The 21606-nt window shown below is 36.0% G+C and overlaps 1 protein-coding gene across 2 annotated transcripts in view; it reads left to right on the forward strand.

The window, feature by feature from the left end:
• Positions 1-21606, forward strand: part of LRBA (LPS responsive beige-like anchor protein) — a 368959-nt gene that overhangs the window by 112716 nt on the left and 234637 nt on the right. For both annotated transcript variants that reach the window (XM_036381985.2, XM_036381986.2), the window contains 2 exons: positions 7084-7148; positions 17938-18046. In XM_036381985.2, the coding sequence (XP_036237878.1) occupies positions 7084-7148; positions 17938-18046 (174 nt within the window). The remainder of the gene's footprint in view (positions 1-7083; positions 7149-17937; positions 18047-21606) is intronic.

Raw genomic sequence — 21606 nt, forward strand, 5'->3', positions numbered from 1 at the left:
ACAATGTGTTTTTTTAGGATAGATTTATGTCCTTTGTAGAGAAGACTACAGTTGTCACTTTGAGAGTAATCTCATAGCACAAAAGGCATTGTCTGATAAACTGACAGTTTTTTCTGTGGTATTTTTACTGAAGTTAAAATACTGAAGTATTTTTAAAAAATTACTGAAGTAAAAATACTACTTAAGTATGTAACTCCAGCTCTACATGTGTATAATTTATTCTCAGAATCTATAAAAGCTTACTGTGACCTGAACTCTAACTTTTAAGTGTTGAAATTAAACTCTCATTATAGTTTTAGGCATTTACCACTAACAACATAATACTAGTTTATAGGAAGCTCTGTTTACATGGAATAACCCACATGGTTAAACAGCAGGGGAGTCTTCTGCTTTTAGTTAAAAACCTGCTGTTTCTGTATGGCTTATTTACTACTTCTTTAATTCTTAATGTAGTGTGCTGTGGAATTGAGCATGCAAAAGTCAGCAAAGAGTTCTGGTTTTTGCATCTAAGGTTATTACTTGCTGTACAATAATAAAGGCACTATTTTATTGGGTTAGTTGTAATTAACTTCAGCACTAGGCATTGATATAAATCATTCCTAATCTGTTTTCTTTACATTTTCATTCTTTTAAACTGGTTTCACATAGCTTCTTTCTGTCGTCCTTTTACATGAGGACTAGGGTTGTAATTGCTTTTTTGAATTAGGCAGTCGGAAGCTCATGTGCGTGTTGGTCCAAGAATTGATTAAGGAGCACTAATGAATTTCATATAGCACTTTTAACAGATTTGTAATAAATACTCTGTACTAGTGATCTGTTATAACCTTAGAACTCAATACAGTGTTGTCATGCTGTGCAGCTGGGAAAATATTTCAGTATCAGAAACTTTGATTCGGTTTCATAGTTAAAATAGTAAAGAATTTTGTGACTATGAATAAAAAAAAAAAGGTCATGTACCAGCTTTTCCCCAGAGTATATTTTATGAAAGGAGTTATCATTATTTCTTTTGTTGTTTGATAAAACAGAGGAAAAATACTGAAACAGTAACAATTTTCATTTTTCTGCTTAGCCTTAATGTTTGGTACCATGTGGGTCCTGTGCCGTTCTGACTGATTTATTAATACATACGCACTGCAGCATGTTTGGCTGTTCCTCAGCAGTGCAGATTTGAAACAAGGATTTTGTTTGTTCTTTTCAGTCACCTTTGCAACACTGAATGTATTTGTTTCTTGAATTGCTTCTATTTTTCAAGGGTAGATAATCACACATGCACAATCTCAGCCCACTTTTATGTGTGGTTCACTACTTTGATATGAGTGTGTTTGGGATATTTTCTCACATTAGTGGGTGTGGTGTTATACCTTCACTTAAGAAGCTCTCTCATCTAGTCAATTTTTACACAACTTTCTCCTAAAAGACTCATTAAAATTTTCAATACAAAGACTTCAGTTGTGTACTGTCACCAGCAGATTTTTTGACAAAAAGCAATGTCTTTTTTAATGGAATGCCAGCAGTAAATACTTTTTATTATAACGGGGTGTGCTTGATAGTTTTAAAAGTCTTATAAAAATAATTAGCTCTCTTATAAAGTTCTAATGGCAGCCTTGCAAGTTTCCCCTGAAGCAGTCTCTAATGAACAGGCCTTGATTTTTCCAGTTGGGCTTTCAGATTCCCAGAGGACTTGACTTCAGACCTTGAAGGGCAGCAGCTGCCATTTGTCTTGAGCCCGGAGTTGCCAAGCAGACAGGGCCTGTACTAATAGGACACATTTGTACAGCCCGAGTACGTGGGACCCCGATAGAGCCCTAATGACCATCATCTGTTGAGGGCTTGTAGCTGGCCAGGGTTAGAGTAACTTTTATCACCCTTATTGAAATCAAACCCTCTGTATTGATTAGTGAGGTGGTTTGGCTTGTTACAGAGATGCCAAGTTAAAGTTTTCATAGAGAAGCCTTTGTTTAAATTTCAGTAAATCCAAGCCTGTTCAATAATGTTTTTTGGGTGACAAGAGGTTCTGAATTTCTAGGATAGTAGTAAATATTTTTGCAAGTTCTCACTTTGTTTCAGGATTCAGCAACAGTGGTGATGTTCTGTGGAGAAAGGGCCATGAAAATATTTATAGAAAATATTTTTTTTCTTAGCCAGTTTCTAATTGTTCTTTTGTTATTTGTTTATGATTTTTAAATTTTATTTGAGCATACAGGTATGTCTGTATATATACTGGATAACTATCTCAAATGTGTTCTCATGTTATTTTTATATTAATTTGTGTCACATCTTTGCGAAATGTTCCTCTTTTGTAAGTACTTGGCCTTTGCTAATTTTGATATTAAATTGCTGCATGGTTTCTAGATATGATTTCCTATAAGTCCATGTTGCTTCTAATTTTTTTCAATGGAGTTTCATAGATTAAAATAACTGAAGCATGCTTCAACCTTTAAAAGTAATTTATGTTTTCAGAGATTCTGCTTAACATGCAGTCTAACTTTTTTTAATTATGAAGAACCCAGCTGAGATATAATCTACTTTTCACTATATGTTCTTTATTGCTGAGTTCATTCAAGCCTGTAGTGGATGTGGTGCTGAGAGAGTGCTGACACCAAGTGCAAACACTGCTGAAAAGTTCTTGATAGTTTACTTTAGGCACTTAAAGATTAGTGTATCTCTCTATGAACAAGTTTTTCATGCAGATTTGACCTTTACTCTAGGATATAATATGTCTCTTAGTCATATGTTAACACATTTTCCCACCCTGCTCCTTAGTGCCCCATTCATAGTTGTCAGTACCAAAGTCATCCTTCTCCTTTGTTTCATAACCAAAATAAATGATCAAAACTCTACCAGCTTTATGGGAAGGATGGATTAGTGAAGAATTTTCTCCTTTTTGCCTGCTGATGAGTGTGTGTTTCCACTGCTAGATATAATCCTTAATTGTAGAATACGTTAAACTGTTTAGAAGGATTTTTTTTAAGTTTCTCAGAAAAGTGCATTTTTGAGGAGCATGCATGTGTCTATATATGAATGAGAGCAGCAGAACAGTTTGTTACAGTTGGAAATAGAGCAGTTTTTAGCTATTGGAAATGTTTTAAATATTCTGTTCAAGATCCATGGTTAATTGCTTAGCCATCAGACTAGTTGATGGGTTGGTGTTGGAAATGTTTGTATATACCTTGAAGAATGTATGTTTTGAGGTATTAAGAGAATTGTAGAATGGTTTGAGTTTAAAATGACCTTAAAGAACATCTAGGTCCAACACCCCTGCCATAATTGTTTACTTTACCAAGGCTGTACAGCTGAGGGGGGGATATGCCCGTTTGCTGCCTACAGGCAAGCATTTCAAATTCCAAACCAACAAAAATGTGCATCAACAAAATTTTCTTGTTATTTGTTTGAGTGATTACAGTTTAGGAATGGTTATATTGGGCTAGATAAAGGCTCCACTTTACTTCTTGTCCTGTCTCCAACTATAGACATAGAGACATGCTCAAAAAGAATCAAATGGGACTAGTGTGATACTCTTCCACTCTCCAGCAACTTTTGCTCAGGATACTTCTGGATTGGATGCAGTTTCTGTGTATTTAGCCAATATTAATGTGTTTAATTTTTTTTGATATGTACTTGTTCTGTTTCCTCTTGATCCTATTGAACTTTTAATCACCATGGTATGCTTTTGGTGATAGATTCTTTACACATTGTATAAAGAACCACCTACATTCTTTGTTTTGAAACTGGCTCCTGCTATCTGCTGCTTGCAGAAAAAGGCTTTTTGGGTAAATAAGCAGTTCCTGAAGTATTTGATCTGAGCAAGGATACTCAGAATAGGTAGGAAGCCAATAACAAATGGAAAAAAATTAAATTCAAGGCAGAATTTTTTTAAGAACTTCATTTACCATTCTGTGGGATTAGAGATGTACCTTGTTCTTTATGAAAGGAAATATGAGGATGAAATAGTGTGAAAGACTTTAAAATGCATCTGAAGATTGAGATAGCTACACATGTAGGCACAATGACATAAAATGGGATGTACAGGAACTGAAGCCTGTTCGCTACACTAATCTTGTTGCTGGCTATGGTCTTATCCAGCTTCTGGTATTTTGTATGTTTTGGTCTTTGGTTATAGTCTAATGCATGCTGTTGGTCTTGGTATTTCCCAGAAAAAAGTAAATGTAGTAATTTATGAGTTTTATTAGAGAATTTGGTGCTGTCATACAACTGATAATTAGTTAAGGTTAATTAAAAACCCCCACTGTAAAATAGATTAAATAACCCCAGCATTGCTCAAATAGGACAACAGGTCATGATATCAACCTCAAGGGAGATGATTAGTTTCTGAAAGCAGGGGTTTGAGACCACTACTGTTTAATGTTTTCATTTCATGACCCTTGTGCACTCAGTAAGACTGTGCTAATGAAACTTGTTGATGATATAAAATTAAAGCTAGAGAGGACTGGGATGTATTTTTGCTCACTTCGGAGTTGAGCTGTATAGAAAGGAAATGCAGTGTTTCATACAAAATTATAATTCAGATCAAGTTTGCAGCACCACTTCAGGAAAGGTTTTAGTCCTTGCCTCGGGTATTTATGGGGCTGTTTATAGTTTCTGTTAAGGAAATAAATGCACAGTAGGAAATAGGTTACACAGGAATGAGTTAGGAAATTTCCTTATCAGACAAAGTATTTGAATAAAATGTGATTTCTTATTTGTGTCCTTGTTATGCTGATTTTTCATTGGAGTTATTTGTGATCATGTCGAGTGCTTCTTGGTTTTCCCCTTGCTTCACTGTTGAGAGTACAGAGACCAAAAGCATTAGAAGTAGATGATGTCTCTTGGTCACTAAACATTTACAGCCATGGGAAGTGATGGTCAATTACCTACAGCTGAGAACAGGTATGAAATTATCGACTCAGTTGATCAGCCCTTCCTCAGAAAAGTGCTGAAATGTGTTTTGTAGTTATTTAGTTGCATTAGTGGTTGAGTTTGAAGCTTTTAACATGTTTTTTCCCTAATACCTTTGGGAGATGGATAACTAAGATGCTGATATAATAATGCAATATGTATACTGAGTGTAATTGTTTGAGAGTGAACATATACTGTGGGGAAATATTGAATGGATCATGAAAGATGAAGACCATTAGTCTTTTCTTTCAACTATTAAAATAAGCTTTAGGGTGTGTTCAGCTGTGATTTATGAAAATGTTTAGACTAACACCTTCTTTGATGTCTGATGTAGAGAAAAATGCTGAAAAGTTTCATGATAAATGCACTTTCTTTTCACTTTTGGCAGCCTCCATCTTCACCAATTAAATTTTCAAGTATTGTTGTGAACTCTTTAGAAAGCAGAACAGCAGATGGACAGTGTCATAAATGAAAAAAAATATTTTGCTTTTCTTGAGTTTTCTCACACTTCAGCTAACAGAATAGTTTCAGTTATCATTATATAAAGCTAAATATTTAGAACCTGATACTACATTTAAAATCTCTTAGAAGGATTATTTGCATGTGCTCTTTTGTTTAGAATATTAGAAACTAAAAGGCTTTTTGTTTTCCACTAAAATACATTTATAATTTGTGATTAATAATACATCACGTGTTCCAGTTATTCTGCTTTTAATTCTGACTCCTTGAAAATTGTAATACATTGTTGCAGCTAAAACATGATGAGCATGATAAACAGGATAAGCATTTGTTAGGCCTGGAAAAACAGCTTGAGAAATCAGAGTTACAATTTCTCCCCTGCATTTGAAATTTGCAAATACTTTTTTTTTTTTTTTTTTGGTGGGGGCAGAGGGGCAGGATTTAAGTTGTAAATAACAACGTTGTTTCAGTGTGTGTCTGATCAAACCTTTGTCTCACTGACTGAGAGGTAATTCTGCAACACTGAGCACCAAAAAATGCACCCTGACACTGTGTATTAAAAACCTCCTACTTTCAGAAATCTGAAATTTGTTTCAGACGTTTTTCCTGTTTTGAACTTTTTCCCTGCCTTGGAGCTGATGAGATTTTTTAAAAATAACCACCGTGATAAAAGTAGTCATGTAGATAATCAGTTAGATTATTATTTCATAGAACAAAGAGTAAAAAAACCAAGGAAGTTGATGTGGAACAGCACATGAAACTTAACTATCTGTCTGCTGCAGATAGATTGTATTAGATTAGAAGAGTTGAAGAGTTTAAATCAAGAGCTGTATTTGTCCTGTTCTATTTGCCTCTACATTTTCCCCAAAAGATGAGGTACACACTTAATTGCTGCTCTAATTTTTAACTAGGTTAACTTGTTCCTATGTGGTCTAAGATTAAAAAAATTTATTTTCTGTGTTTGTTAAGTAATTTTGTTTTCTTCTCATCTTTCAAATGAGGGTAACAAGCCCCAGTGATAGGTCATCTGAGTTGGTTGCTCACACTGTGTCTCTTATGGGAGCCAGGCAAATCCCACCTACATGTTTAAGATGTATAGAGTTTTGTTTAATTCAAGGTTCAGCTGGATTTAAGGAAAGTGCAGTGCATGTTCGTCTGCCATTAGCATTATTTCAGTGTGTTAAAAATGTTACATTTTTAAAAAAAACATAATGTGTTAATGGTGCAATATTTGGTTTGTTAACAGATTTTTTTTTAAAATGATTAGAGATGACTATGTGGTGCTGAAGTGAGGGTTATTATTAGGAAATATCCCTACTAGGTTTCAGCTAGAGAAAGAGAAATTTGTGTCTAAGAAATAACCCTTGCCTTAATGTGAAACAGTTTCTGGCACTATCATGGTTCAGAAAGGCAAAAAGCATCCATGAACCAGAGCAAGTTCACGATTATTACATGACATAACAAAGGAAAATTATGGAATCCTCTGTGGGATGTTTTTGGATTTTCTTCTTCCACTCTTACGACCTTAAGTAAATAGTGCTGCCCTATTCCTTCAGGCTGGCATTCATTGCTTCCTGATCCGTGCACAATTAATGCTTTGTGCGTTTGCTGAGGATGCTGTAAGTTGCTAAAGTGGAAAAGAAAGTGTCCTATTTTGTCTCTGAAAATGCTTCTTCCAAGTTTTGTTTTTATACAGCTAGTTTTCTCTTCTGTTTTGTCTTTACACAGGAGTGGCAAAACTCTATACAGAAGAATGCTGGCCTGGCCTTTATTGAGCTTGTTAATGAAGGAAGGTAAGTCACAATATTTGATAGCACCTCTGCCTTAGCCTTCAGGGAGTTCTGTGCCTTGAACTTTTTAAAAATAATTTTTCTTCTTTCTTTTTGTGTAATTTTCTTTAAGTTTTACGAGCATGGTTTCATGTTCTTTAGTACTTTGGTTCAGTTCTAATTCTGAATATGGGATTTTGCAGAATCTTAATGCTCTTTAGTTTCATTAAATACTTTGCTTATCTGTGTGTCATGGATTTTCTTTCTTCCTGTCCTTGTGTACTGGTTAATGTTGAAAGTATAATTTGTATTCAGCTAATCTCTTGAGAAAGGGAATTGATATTTGAAAGACATTACTGCTAGGAATTGTGAGATAAGCCTCTGTCTCAAAAATTAGATTCCAGTTTGCTCATTTATTTCTGATCTATCTCTTAAACTAGAAAGGAGGAGAGGCCCTCTAAGGAAAAAAACCCTCTTAATATTACCAATTAGTTTAATGTTCTATCCATAACTTTATATGTATATTATTGGAACTTATAGAAAATGACAGAGAAGGTGATGAGGCCATGCTCTTTGACTTGTAGCAGTGTTCAGAACCATCAATATTTTATTCATTAATATTGAATTGGTTGTTGAGGCAGGCTAAGAACAGTATTTACTTTTTTCCTAAAGGATTTTTTTCAAGATGTCTTAACGAGTTAGCTAAGGTGTATTGTAAGAAATGCCATTTATTTAAATGTAACTTCAGTTAGTGAGTAACTTCAGCTAGTAAGAATCCAAATAGAAAATAAATATTACATGATTAGGACAACTACCTAACTAAAACCATAATAATTTATTACATAAATTAATATGCTATAGAAATACCTTTTTATCATTTTAGGAATGGGGAAATGGCTATTTGAGATTTTCTTTCTTAAGATGTAGATGTTCTCAAGATACATAAAAATAATGGCCATTTTAATGGCTTTTAATGGTTGCATTTCAGTTTATGGTAGGCGAAACACCATTCTGAGGCAGGAAAAACATTTTGCTACTAGTCTTGATCCCAAGGGCCAAGGTAAAGTAACAAGGGTGTTCAGTTACAGTGTTAAGATCTAGCCTATAGTTGTTTCCTATTATGTGAGGCTGACCTGTCTTGACCTTACTTACAAAATGCCTGCTATAAATTTGGCCTTTGATTAATGTTTTATTAGCATAGATAACATAGAGATCCCACACACATGTAAACCACAATGTAAGGTTCATCTGTGTAAGATGATTATCATGGACAAATCAGTTGCTGAGACTGAGCTGTGCATGGCAGACACCCAGTAGCTATTCAGCTCATCCAGGTCAAGCTTTCTATCAGTAAACTGTTTGGAATTGACTATTTTCTCCTCAAAACATGCAGTGCCCATCACAGACAGATGGAATCACTCCCCCACCTCCATAAACAACATCAATAACTTAGAGTCTAGCCTGAGCCAGAGTGGTTGTCTCAGGGACAAATGATCCCTTGAAGACTAGGAAGTGTGGTTTTGGTTAGCAGAAAATGTCTGCGTAATTGTTACTTCATTTCATTTCTGATGTGTAGCAGAGTTGGGTTTTTAGTTTTTTTTTTTTTTTTAAGTGGAAGCATAACATTCATTATGGTGAAGAGGAGGGGGTTAATTTCTTAAAAATGGCTCCTTTTATCTGCCTCCATTTTCCTCCATTGCTGTTTACAGGAGCCTTTATAGTTACTGCTGAATTGCAGTGCTTTGTGGCTTTTCAGCAATCACTAAAATCAAACTATTATCCCTCAAATGATAGGAACTGTATTCCAGAACTATTTCTTCTCTTTATGCAATTTGCATGTTCTTTTTCTTGCACATATGCTAACACTTGGACTAAAGCATCTCAAACCTTGTATTTTATTCTATTTGCTTTTTTTTGTATATTTTTGCCATAGCATTATAGTCTTAGAAACTCCAAAAGCGAAAGTCTTTTAATTGAAACTTAAGAAAATATCTGAATGATACTGATTTAGACTTGAGCTGCATAGTTATACAATAAAAGCTGAATTTTAGGTTGTTTCTACAAGTGCACAAGAAAATATGATCAAGTAGTTGTAGAAAGGACAGAACTGGTTCAGCACCAGGGAAGGATGGGATAGAGAAGGATTTCTGTAGGACACCATGACGTGAGAGTTACAGTAAATAAAATCAAGGACTGGAAGAACTGCCTGGAATTTGTGGAATTGCAGAATTGCTATTGAGTACTGCCTTGGTGGGGGGAATTTGGTCACCCTATAGTCTTTGTAAATCAGAGTTTTATTCCCAGTGTTTATTACTAGATGTTTTGGACTAATGGTGCTGTAGGATATTCCAGCTTGAGGTATGTTCTACTGTTTTGTTTTGTGTTTTTTCTTTTTTTTTTTTTTTTTTTTTTTTTTTTTTTTTTTTTTTTTTTTTTTTTTTTTTTTTTTTTTTTTAATTGAGCAAATAAGATGACTGAAAAATCTTTCTGGAAGAAGTCTAGAAGGGGAGATGTAAATCTCTCTTCTACTTGCTTTCAAATGTATTTTTTGCTTTTATGTGAAAGGTATGAATGTACCTCTCTTTCTCTCAGCAGTTGGAAGTTTTAGATTTAGGCTTGCTGTGTTTGGCTAGGATTCCCTGGACAAAAATATGTGCAGAAAGTTTGCCTCTGGGACTCGTAAGATCTGCAGTGTATGTGCTGCATTCAGAATGTGTTGGTCTGAATTTCTTCATGTTCACAAGTAACTAATGTGTTCCACAGAAAAGTTGCTCCCTGCCTTTCCAGGTAGATCACACCCTCTTCATGTGTATAGTAGAATTGATTAGTTTGTGCCCAGTGAAGTTTTGAGTCTTGAACTGAAAGAAAGTCTCTGAACAGGAGGCTGATGTGTGGAAATACAGAACTGTAAAGCTGCCTAAAACAGAAATACACAACTGAAGGCCTGAAGTCCAGGTTACAAGCATAGTAAAAAGAAAAAAGCCAGCGTAGAAATCCAGCAAGCTACAGAATGTAAGGTAAAGGAGCAGGTATTGAAGAATAACCTCTTTCTGTGCAGTAAAAGATACATCATCAAAAGATACATCAATACATTGCTACATTTAACATTAATCTGGTTTTAATAAACAATAGTAAATATTGTTCTCTGTTATTGTAGTGTCTGGGAACACTATTAATACTCTTTGAAACCTTGTTAAAAAGTTGCCTGTACCCATGGCTCCTCCATGTACTGAGCCATCTGTGCAGCAGAAGGATAGGTTGTGAAATGTTTTCCTTAGCCTGCTGAACTTCTGTCAGTCTGGATTTCATTCTTTGTGCTTGCCTTTTACCTTTGGATCCTCCCTTTAGGGAGAGTCTGTTTTGGAGCCCGAACCTGACAACTTACTGACAAGGGAATTTGTTCACCAGAACCATCCTTTAGGTGGGATCTAGTTCACTGCCATGGCCAGCCCTCTCCTTTGGAGACTTCTGAGGTGCCCAGACGGATTCCTTTTTTGAACCCTGGAACTAACTGTGTTTCCTTCTTATGCACAAGATGGTGGAGCTATTATTTATGAACTAAAAACCAAGCTCAGCTTTGTTTTATTTCCTTGCATGTACAAATGGCTCTTTTGCTAGAGCCTGATTTCCTGTAGCTGACTGGTTAGCGAGCAGCTCCTGTGCTGTGTGAAGGTTAAAACCCTCTGCTGTCGCTGTGATTCATTAGCACACTTAAGTGTGAAGCATCTCTTATGCTGGATCTTGTTTTCTGTATCAGTCAGGGCACTAACAAACGTACTCGAGCTTGAGAGCAGGCATGACAGTTATTATCCCCTTTGGGGTGATAATGGGTTTGGCATGGCAGGGGTTGAGGGATCAGTCTCCTAAGCATGCTGCAGCAATTATTCTTTCCAATTTTCAGTTGAAGAGACTCTATAAGATGCTTGATTTTAATATTCTCAAGAAGAGTTTTCTTGGCCATCTGAAGAATTATGGAACAGTGTTCTATGCTTACATTTTTATACACTTGTAAATGAATATTTGCTAAAAAAAGTCCCAGAATGTTTGATTTAAAGACGAACTCATTAAACTAGCAGAATCCATGTATAATTTCCTCTCCTTACCTTTGCTTTTTCAAATCCTTATTCAAACAAGGCAACCCAAAACATAAGGATTCATAAGTGTATCCATGCTTGTTTTCCTGTAGCATTTTTTATTGCCCTGTTCTTTGTTGTGTAATGAGGAATGAAATCTAATCAAAATTCTCCCCTCTGTATCAGGGCATTTTCTAATGGGTCTTTCAGTGTAGTTGAAACCAGCTTTTTTTTTTTTTTTTTCTTTTCCCAAAGGAATCTTGCAAGGGCTTTTGTGCTCCCTTGGATTTAAAATTATTGTTTTTGAGACACTATAGCCTTCTATTAAAAGTATTTGTTGGAATCGTACAATTAATTCAGAAGTTATTGGGAGAAGAAGGAAGGCAAACAGAATGCAAAATTAACATCTGTAGCAAGTAAAAACTCCATCAACCAACCAAAAAAAAAGTCCCAGACCTCTCCAGAAACAACCAAATGCAACAGTATTATGCTCTTATAAGATCTAATAGTATAAAATCTGGAATGCTGTAATCATCTATATTTCTATAGCTGAGTGGGTGGGGAGGAATTTAAGAACTGTACTAACGAAATTTAAACATATGTCACCTGCTGTTCCTTGTCTGAAATTCTGTGTATTGCTTTTGACTGATCATGGATGCAAATATTTTTAATATTGAAATACTTGGCAATCAAGCTGGCTGGCCAATTATTTGGATGCTTTCTAAAGGGAAAATAGGGGACAGATGTAGGCTGCCCCATTCAATTGTCTCTCACAACACTGCGGTCACTCTCAAGGAATGAATGTTGGATGGTTGTGTTGCCATAGAAGCAACTACTGTGATGGAAAAACAGTTAGAAAAATACAGCTATTAATGAAAAAATGGATGATAACTGTCAGACTTTGTGCATAATTGACCAAAAAAGGCTCTGGAGAAAAATGATAAATGCAGTCTGGTCCAAAGTAGAATTGATTACTGCTAGTCTGCTCCCTGTGCTGCAGCCTCCTTGTCCTGAGATTCTAATGACATAGAACCTGCACCTCACTCTTGTTTCATAAGAAAAAAAGACATGTTTGCCACATTTCCTTTCTTTTTGATTGTTAACAACCCTTTCTGTTTATGTGGTATGTTTTGTAAAAGAGATTTTTGATTATTTATTTTCTGAGTCTTGAGGTTATTGTTTTGGTTTGTTTAAAAAAAGAAAAAGCAGCTTTGTTAATGTGTAAATTTGAATGCATAAGATCATTAGGCTAGACCTAAAACAGCATTTTAAATGTGCTGAAAGTTAGGAATTGTAGCCTGAATGTGTTTCAGAGCTGGATAAGTTGACTTGGGTGGGGTTCTTGATGCTACCTAATTTTTTTGTGTGCACTAAGGTTTACTGTGGTGGACGCAACCATTTGAAAAAACAGTTCTTTATTTCACTGAGTTTTGAAGGGTGTGTATGTTGCAAAGGTAGGTTTTGCTTGTGAGAATACATAATTAATTTGTTGGGTCTATGAAAAAGGAAATTCATCAACCACTTTTGAACCCCTGGGAGTTCTGAAACTTATTTTTTTAATATGGAAAGTTTTTGATACCATCTGCTTTCTAAAAAATAAATTATTGCAAGTGTAACAAGAAGGTATTTGTGCTGTATTGTGTGCATACATGTACTGTACTATTGCCATCTGATGGGACATTTTCAGAAATCATCTCCAATAGTACTGTGCAGTGGCTTTGAAAAGTGAAGACAACAGTTTTCAATGGGCTCTGCCATGTCCTAAGAGGCTCTCAAAGAAAGAAAATATTGGATTTTCTCTCAGCTGCCTTTTCAAACTTCTGTTTCATTTAATGCTAGTGTGTGTCCAAGTAAGCATTTAGGTAAGTCTGCACAGCTTTGGAGTGCCTTTTTTTTTTTTGTCTCCCATTTTAGGTTAATAAATTTGTTCAAACTTCAGTCTTTAAGACGTTATGGACTAACTATATTCTTTGAGAATTCAGTAGAGTATCTGTAAAGTATAGTATCTATGTTCCACAAAGCAATTGTAAAATGCCCTTGCAACAGTAATTCCACTACTTAGCACATTGAACAGTCAGATCCCATGAAAGTCCACATATATGTCCATGTAGAACATATCCCCTTTTGAAGTCAGAGAATCTCCTACATGCCAGGTTTATGAGGAAGGAATGCAAGTAGGAGAGGTCACCTTGCTTGGCTGTCTCAGAGTTCTCTGTTGTGGAGCACCTGGAACTTAGTCTCTCCCCACAGTAGTTTGTGATAGATTTGTGCCTAAATGTTGCCAGTGTCACCTAAGAAGCTTTTTTCATACTTGGACTAAAACTGATACTTGTTAGACATCAGTAATAGTAATCCAGAATTTGTCAATCTCTCACTTGCTTTTGCTTTGCACATTTCCATTTATTTTTTGTCTCTTTTACTTCCAATTTTTCCCTTGTAAAGGGAAGTAAAGTTAAATTATAACTTTACTTATAATTTTTCCCTGTTATAAGGAGCAGCTTTTTTACTTGCTTATCGAAGCATTCAGCAGCCAGAAATTGGAGGAGGAGTTTTATTTCTGTGTCTCATAGTTTTCCAGCAAAACAATGAAAATCACTCTCTCATGTATTTGGCTGGAACTCCTCTCTCAGTGGTTTAGCACTTCATTCGTGACCCAGCAAAATATGCAAGTATATATTTAACTTCCAGCGTGGAATCTATCCCCTTGCTTGTTTTTACTAGGCTGATCATCTTTTCAAAGTTTAGCACATGTTTTAAAACATTTCAGTCTGGAAAAAAAGTGCTTGGGAAGAAAAGTTTGTCTGAGACCTCGAATCTGGTGTGCACTGCAAGCAGAAGAGCAGCCCCAGTACCCAGAGTCTTTGCACTCATAAATAATCTTGTCTAACTTCTACAAAATGTGCCCATCCACACTCCATCCACATTCTTCTTGTATTAAGATCAGGAAAATAATAATTCAATAGCATGTAATAAATAAGAACAAGCAAGAAGAGAATCTGTCAGGATGGTGGAGTGTAAATCAGCACATTCAACACCATTTTGGTGTTTAATAGTACTGAAAAAAATCAGCAGGTATATGAGATAATATAAGGCAAGTGTGGTCCGTGGACCTTCATACAGGGATTACCAAGCATCAGCAAGAAGGAAATTATTAGACTTGAGTTTATCTTTAAGCTTGGGTGTGCATACTTTGGAAAAGACAAAAAATTCAATCTGTCTGTTTACTCAAAGAAGGGAAAAGCTGTCATTTTGCTGTAAAAAAAAGTATTTAATGTGTTTTAGATGGACTTTTTGTTTAACTGAGAAAGAACTAATGTAATCTAATTGCTGGGAAAAAAAATCAGGATAAAAGCACAAAAAGGGTTTGGGAATTTTATAATAATTTCCTTATTATAAAACTATTTTATGGGAGAATATGGTGTAAAATGTCTTTTTGGTCTGGCGCAGGTGGCCCAGAGAAGCTGCAGATGCCCCATCCCTGGAAGTGTTCAAGGCCAGGCTGGATGGGGCTCTGAGCAATCTGGTCTAGTGGAAGGTGTCCCTGCCCACAGCGTGGGGTTGGAGATGATCCTTAAGGTCCCTTCCAACTGAAACCAATTTATGATTCTATAAACTTCAAGCCTTATTAAAAAAAAACAACAAACCACAAACAAAAAACCACCAAAAAACTCCTCACAAGCAAACAAAAAAAAAGAGTATTTTTCTGGAAGCTCTCCTGTAGTGTGAACAGAATGTACAGATTCGACGGAGGAAATGAAACTGTTTTCAGGAAGACATTCATGATTGATTTTCATGAGAGACCAAAGCAGGAACCAGAAAGGACCATTGTGGTCCTTTAAATCCGTGAAGTGCCACTTACTGTCTTAGTGAGGAGAATCAGGTGTTTCTAAACATTTTTTTCTTAAGGAAGCCTTTGTTTCTCAAAGTTACCTGATCTAGATAATTTAAGTTTATAGGCTCTCCCTCATATACAAAATGTTTTGTCTGTGGTTTGGAGTAGAACTAATTCTTCAGCAAGAGTCGGAATCCTGTCCTTGCTTCAGCAGTGATCTGCTCACCTGGGAACAGTTGTTTTATTGATAGCAGTGAGCTACACTTAACAAGTTTCTGTTCAACATTTTTGTTTCCCTTAAATGGAAAACTAGCAGCTGCCAAGATTCCCAAAATTTGTCTTTAGTAGGTGATTAAAATTTAATTTTAAAATAAGCAGAAGTGTGTTCATTTATACAGGTGCTGTGAGCTCATATTTGCCTTTGATTTTTATTGATGGCTACAGACTCCTCTATTATATCATGCCATCATTACATTTATGTAAGGATATATATATTTACTTTACAAAGTTCCATACTTAAGTGGTAAATTCAAAATAGAAATATGTGTGGTATGCCTTGTATGTGGATACTGTTTTCATAAAGGAACTCCACACTGCCCTAGATGATAATGCAACTTGAATTGTTTGTTATAAGAAAGCTAATCTGAGCATATGCAGTGTTTGGAAAAGGTTGAACTGAAAAGAAAGATTAAAATTTAAATTCTTGAATGTAATAGAAAGAAAAAAAGAAAAATCATGTCTCAGTTTCATCTACCTGGCCTACCCCTGTGTGAAGTATCATAGAGAAAGTGAGGAAAGTGTGTGGGATTAGCAAGGAGAGCTGAGGGTGACAGAAGAAACCACTGATCCATAGGAGAAAAAGCTCTTCCTGGAACTTGAGGTGTATTTGCTTTCACTAGGTACACCTCTGGGCTGTTTGGACAGTGTTGTTCCTGTGTGAGGGAATGTAGTTCTTTGTTTGGAACACATCCATCCTTTCTGGACATGCATAGCAGGTGCTGGGCTGCTTACCAGTTATCTACCGTGTTTGGTAGATAAAAAGGAAAACCATGTTGTAAAGTGTTAAGACAATTATTATATAGAGTGATTTCATAAACAAATGAAAGAAAAGTGGGACTCGGAGTGTATAATTAGATTAAAAGTAGACCTTTTAGAGGACAGCTGTTACTTTTCAAAGTCTGATCAAGCTAGCAGAGGATATTGATATTGGCATACTTAGGGAAAATAATGGAATACTGTCCAACTGTGTTACATGCAACTTGTAATACATGATATTGTAGTACCTGAGCATTTCTGATCCCCTTAATTTTTTTGAACAGTTCTTAGTTCAATAAAAAAGAGTTTATTTAAATGCTTATGTGTCAGATTTGAATGTGCTACTGAAGATCATGGAGAAAGAGACAAAACACTTGGAATCTGCCCAGACTATTGCTTATACAGTTCCTTGTTGCTGGTTTGTCACTAATGCATGCAGATAAATTGGCAGAATTTTATGTTTGTTGCTCAACAGCTGCATCTATTCTAACAGTGAGTAAAAATAGAAAAAAAAAAAAAAAGGGCTTGTAATGTGGTTTCAAACTAGTGGCTTTTTTACAAGCCTCCCTAAACAGAAGGAGAAATCACATCTTGAACAGTGAATTGTGCATATTTCTTATTTCAAGACTTCATCCATGGGGAGAGACTAATCCACCAACTTGGCTGGTTCCTGAGCTTGTGGCCTCATGTGGCTGCTGTGCTGCAGTTTTCTGGAATGAGAGGGGCAGTGAACAAAGACCTTCAGGTGTTGTTCTGCCTCTGAATTTCTTCTCATGGGAGCAAGTCTCCTGCAAGTGTGGAATTCTGAAAGCATAGGAAAAGAGATGGCAAAGCATCACTCTTTCAAACATACAGTAAGAGACAAGTGGATCCTTATTTCAGATAAATAAGTTATTTGGGTTAAAATTAACATTGGATGCATTAGAAGACATCCTAAATAATAAATCCTGTGGTTGTAAAGAAAGCCTTTTAATATACTCTGAACTTTAGTTTATATGTGCAAGGAAAGCAAGTGACTTTACATTCTACTACTCTTTTTTCTACAACTGGAAACCTTACAAAAAAAGATTTAGTAACAGATATTTTTAAGATTTAATCCGTAGAGCATGTAATGGATTTATCTGGTGTTTCTTTGAGTGATCCTGTGGAAATATGCACCTTCTAAAACAGTGTGACTCGTGTATAGCCAGTTTCAACTTTATGAATCCCAATGTAACTAATTAAAAAGGAAATGTTTTTAGTAACAATATGTGAACTCAGAGAATAATTGGGCTGTAATTCAATCTGTCAGCTCAGCTGCCATTCATAAACTCAGGGTTTATGAAGGCCTCAGAAATCTCAGTTTGAATTACAGCTTTATTCTGTACATAACCTGTAACAATGTATATCTTAGCATTTCATTTGTGAGACTGAGAATGTTTTATAATCCTGAAAATATTACTTAAATGTATACTTACCGTAAAATTTCAATCTTGCATTTGGAGGAAAAACTGTATTGCATTGCATTTTTTTTAATTTAGACTTTACATCAATTATGTCAGAGCTTTAACTGTGGGTGTTTAAATGCAAAACCTGCTTACTTTATATGGTGGTGGATGTGAAAGATTTTTTTTATATGTCTCTGTTTCGGGTAAAACAAATGACTGTCTGGAGTGTTTACATTTTATTTAATATTTACTTCTGTTTACTATAGAAATACTATTTTACTAATTGCCAGAGAATTACCCCCCAACCTTATTTATACTGTTTTCTTAGGACAATAAAGTCAGTCATAAGAGCCTAGCATATTTACATATATATACATTGTATTTCCAGATTTTTATTTTTGGACTTCATTCTCTTAAGGCATTTCCTAAATCTTTTCTGTCCTCAGGTTGCTGAGTCAAACCATGAAGGAGCATCTGGTACGAGTGGCTAATGAAGCAGAATTTATCCTGAGCAGGCAGAGGGCAGAGGATATTAACCGCCATGCTGAATTTGAGGTAAGAAAGGAAATCTTGTTTCAAAAAGCAAAACACAAAAGCGTAACCATCCCACTGTGTATAAGGATTCCAGGCTGTGATATGGGCTTTGCAGGCTTCAGGAGGTTCCACTCTGAATGGTGCTTTGCAGTTGTAGGGTGATTTGATAAGTTTGCTGCTAACTTTGATGGAAAAACAGGCTGAGCAGAGTAGCTCAGAACTTGCTGAAATCTGCACACCATAGATTGTAGGAGAAAGAATTTTATCATACCAATGCTGCTCTTTTCCATTTAGCAAATATCACTGTATGTGTTAAAGCTGCTTAGCATCACAGTTAAGATACAGGCCTGAAAAAAACCACTTTGCTGAAGATAAGTGGTAACAGGCTGTGAAGTGAAAAATGAGAAATTACTTTCTTTTATCGTTTTGTATCATCTGCTATTTAACTAATCCCTCTCTAAACCCATTCTCCCTATGTTTTACATGTCTCAGTGTGGTTTAGTTATGTTTTCATATTTTCACCCCACTTAAGGGAATCTAAAGTGAAATGATGGTCTCTGTTTTTGTAATAAACTTGTATTACTTCAAACAAAAATACAAGCCTGTTTTCTGAGTCACTTTGGTCAAACCTCCAATTTAGGGTCTTGGTTACGTTATATATCAGCTTTCCTTGTGCTTTAATTATTGGATGAATGAAAATGAAGCTAAATCTCAATTCACTAATATTCTACTTAAAGAGTACTTTGTTTTTCTTCTGACATGTGATATTACTTGTGGTTTTGTTTTAAAATGAAGCATTAAGAGATTGAAGGCACATTTGTGTTTAACATATTTCTAAACTGTTTTCCTCTTAAATCTTTACTTGAAAAAATACTCCCCAAAGATGAAAGCATATTTGTCTTAGACAGTGCTTATGTTCTAAAGGTCATCTGCGTTGGCCCCGGGATTCAAGCTGTGCGTTGTCTAATAACATATCTGCACTTCATCTAGAGCTAGTTACCCCCTCCTGCAAACAGAGATGTTGGAAGGTATCTACAGTACCGTTCTGCAATGGTGAAATAGCAGGCATGTTTCATTTATTACATCAAGGGTTTGGCGACAGTCCTGTGGAGATGAAAAGTGCATCCTTTTGCTCCGTTGCCTGATAATCATTGGACTGGGACATGCTTGACATCTTTTGCTCTGGATTTATGCAGAAGCTCCATGCATGACATGTTGTTATTGATTAGATGAGCAGCCCACTTTTTCCCTTCAGATGCAAACTATTTGCAAAGAGTGGGGCGTGTATGTAGGAAACGTGAGAGAAATGAAGGGTTCTCTCGTATAAATACAGGCTCTCTGTGAATACAGTTGTTCAGTGACAGCCGCACTCTTAGCCCTAGTTCAGCCTCAAGATACCTTTTATGGTGTCTGGAAGAAATTTAAACAGAGCATCAACTTACATTTTTAATATAGCTCTGAGTTCTGCTGTGACAAGTCTCTAGGATGAAAGTTGGCTGTTATTTTGAGCTGATGCTGGTTTGAATCTCTCCTGTCTCAGCGGTGGTGGCTCAAGAGGTTTAACTTACCAGGTGGAACTTAAATGGAAAATGGTGTACTCAGATATCAGTGGTCTGTTTATCCAGTTTAGTTTTGTTCCTTGTTGGAAAGATTTTGAGCTAGCATGACTTCCACAGGTGTAGAAACTAAGGATATACAACTATTGGATTCTACCAAATGTGTAAAGAACCTGATGTCTGTGGCAGACTTCAGTCAGTGTTGTGTTCCTTTGAGTATCCATCTGAGTCTGCAGGTAACAATCAGAAATCGTGTTAACCATCAGAAATTGTGGTGTTCCATGTTCCATCCATGTCTTAAGATGTGATAGCTGAAGAACGTGAGCAGAGGAGTGATTCTGTAAGATTAAGCCCAGGAAAATTATGTATGTGAAAATGTGGGTTTGATCACATTTAAAAGTGTTTTGTGCTTCTGGAAATTACTAGTTGCAGGTTTTTTTTAAGAAATGGTTGGGATGGGCATGTCTGGTTCAGATCAGAAGAAAGTTTTGCCCTGAGTGCTATGGAGAAAGGAGATGAGTCTGGTTGAGGAGAGATAAAGGCTCTCAGATGAGAAATAAGGAAAGAACTCTTACCCATTTTTTTTTTAAATTCAGACTTGCAAGTATGGTGTTTCATATTGCATATGAAATAATCCATATTAACACTGGGTCAGCAAAAATCCAACCTCCAATTTTCTTTTTAAAGATCTTATGGATGTTTACTGCTACCTGATTGTAACTCTCCATTTCTAGAAGTCATGAAGATGAGCCTTGCAATATCTGAGTCAGATTTTGAAGAGATTTGCTCTATGTTGCAAGGACAGTTTGGAAGTAAAAGGCAAATTTTCTTTTACTTTTTAAAACTGAAGTCTGGTATTTGGAGCACATACAGGCAGGAGAAAGCAATGGGAAATTGAGGCAAGTTTCATAATTAAGCTCTCTAGTTATGTGTAATTGTATATATTCAGTTAAAAATGGGGTAAGGATGGTCATTTTAAGGGGAAGGAAAAGCCTAGGAAAATAGGTAATACAGGAAAGGCACTTCTGTGCTAAAAACTGCATCTTAGAAATGGGATGCAAGAAATTATTTGACCGGTGATAGTTTAAAAGTTGTGTGGGGTGCCACTTCTGTTTGGTTCTTAGTTCATTGCCCATACAGGAGAGATGTTTTCCTTCCAGAAGTGCTTTGAGAAATCTCCACCTATCAATGTTTTCCCATCCAGGAGGAGACAGAGAAGCAGCAGTAAATGTAGCACGTGTGAACTTTGCTGTGTAAGCTCTGGTTGGGCTTTGCTCTGTCTCTGTGTCGTGGGGCCCTGCATTGGTAAGAACATGGAGAGGGACCCTTTCCATATGGTGGGATGATCCAAAGCATGGGAAGAATCTCTGAGGCAAGGAGATTTTGGGGTTTTGTTTTCTTTTTTTTAGGCTTGTTGTTCCAGGCTTGTTTTGCTGTAACTTTGGACATACAGTAAATCTCGAGTGCCTCGGTGAGATAGATTTAAACTGAAGGGAATGGAAAAGAAGTATTTTCTATTCTACTTGTGCCTTCTCCTGGCAGTTTTCTCTCTTTCTGAAACTTAAGTGTCTTTTCACTGCTACCTGTATAAGGAGTAGTTCCATATAAACTTAAATTTTCTCCGTTGTCCTTTGGATTTATATGTAGATTTCTTAGGTATTTTTCAAAATCTCACCATTGGTGTTTGACAGAGTTGAAAATCCTGAAGAGGAACCCCTTTATGGTAGTTTCATGCTGCCACCCAAGTTATTTTCTAGAAATGACCTTGAAAAATGTGGTGATTCTCACTGTCTTTGATTATCTGTGCAGACTGCTGTGGAGTCAGGCCTATGGGAATAATTTGATTTGGTGTGAGGGGGAGGGCATTTTGGTCTCTAATTGACTTTATTTTATAATTTATGACAGAACTGCCCATTTCCTTGGCTATACCTCCTGTCTTATGTAAATCTCTTGACGTACTTCTGGGTGAATATACATATTTATAGAATTCTAAATAAGTAAACCTGCAAGGTTTTTAGGCATGAA

The sequence above is a fragment of the Molothrus ater genome, chromosome 4, assembly GCF_012460135.2.
Source record: "Molothrus ater isolate BHLD 08-10-18 breed brown headed cowbird chromosome 4, BPBGC_Mater_1.1, whole genome shotgun sequence".
In the NCBI taxonomy this organism is placed as follows: domain Eukaryota; kingdom Metazoa; phylum Chordata; class Aves; order Passeriformes; family Icteridae; genus Molothrus; species Molothrus ater.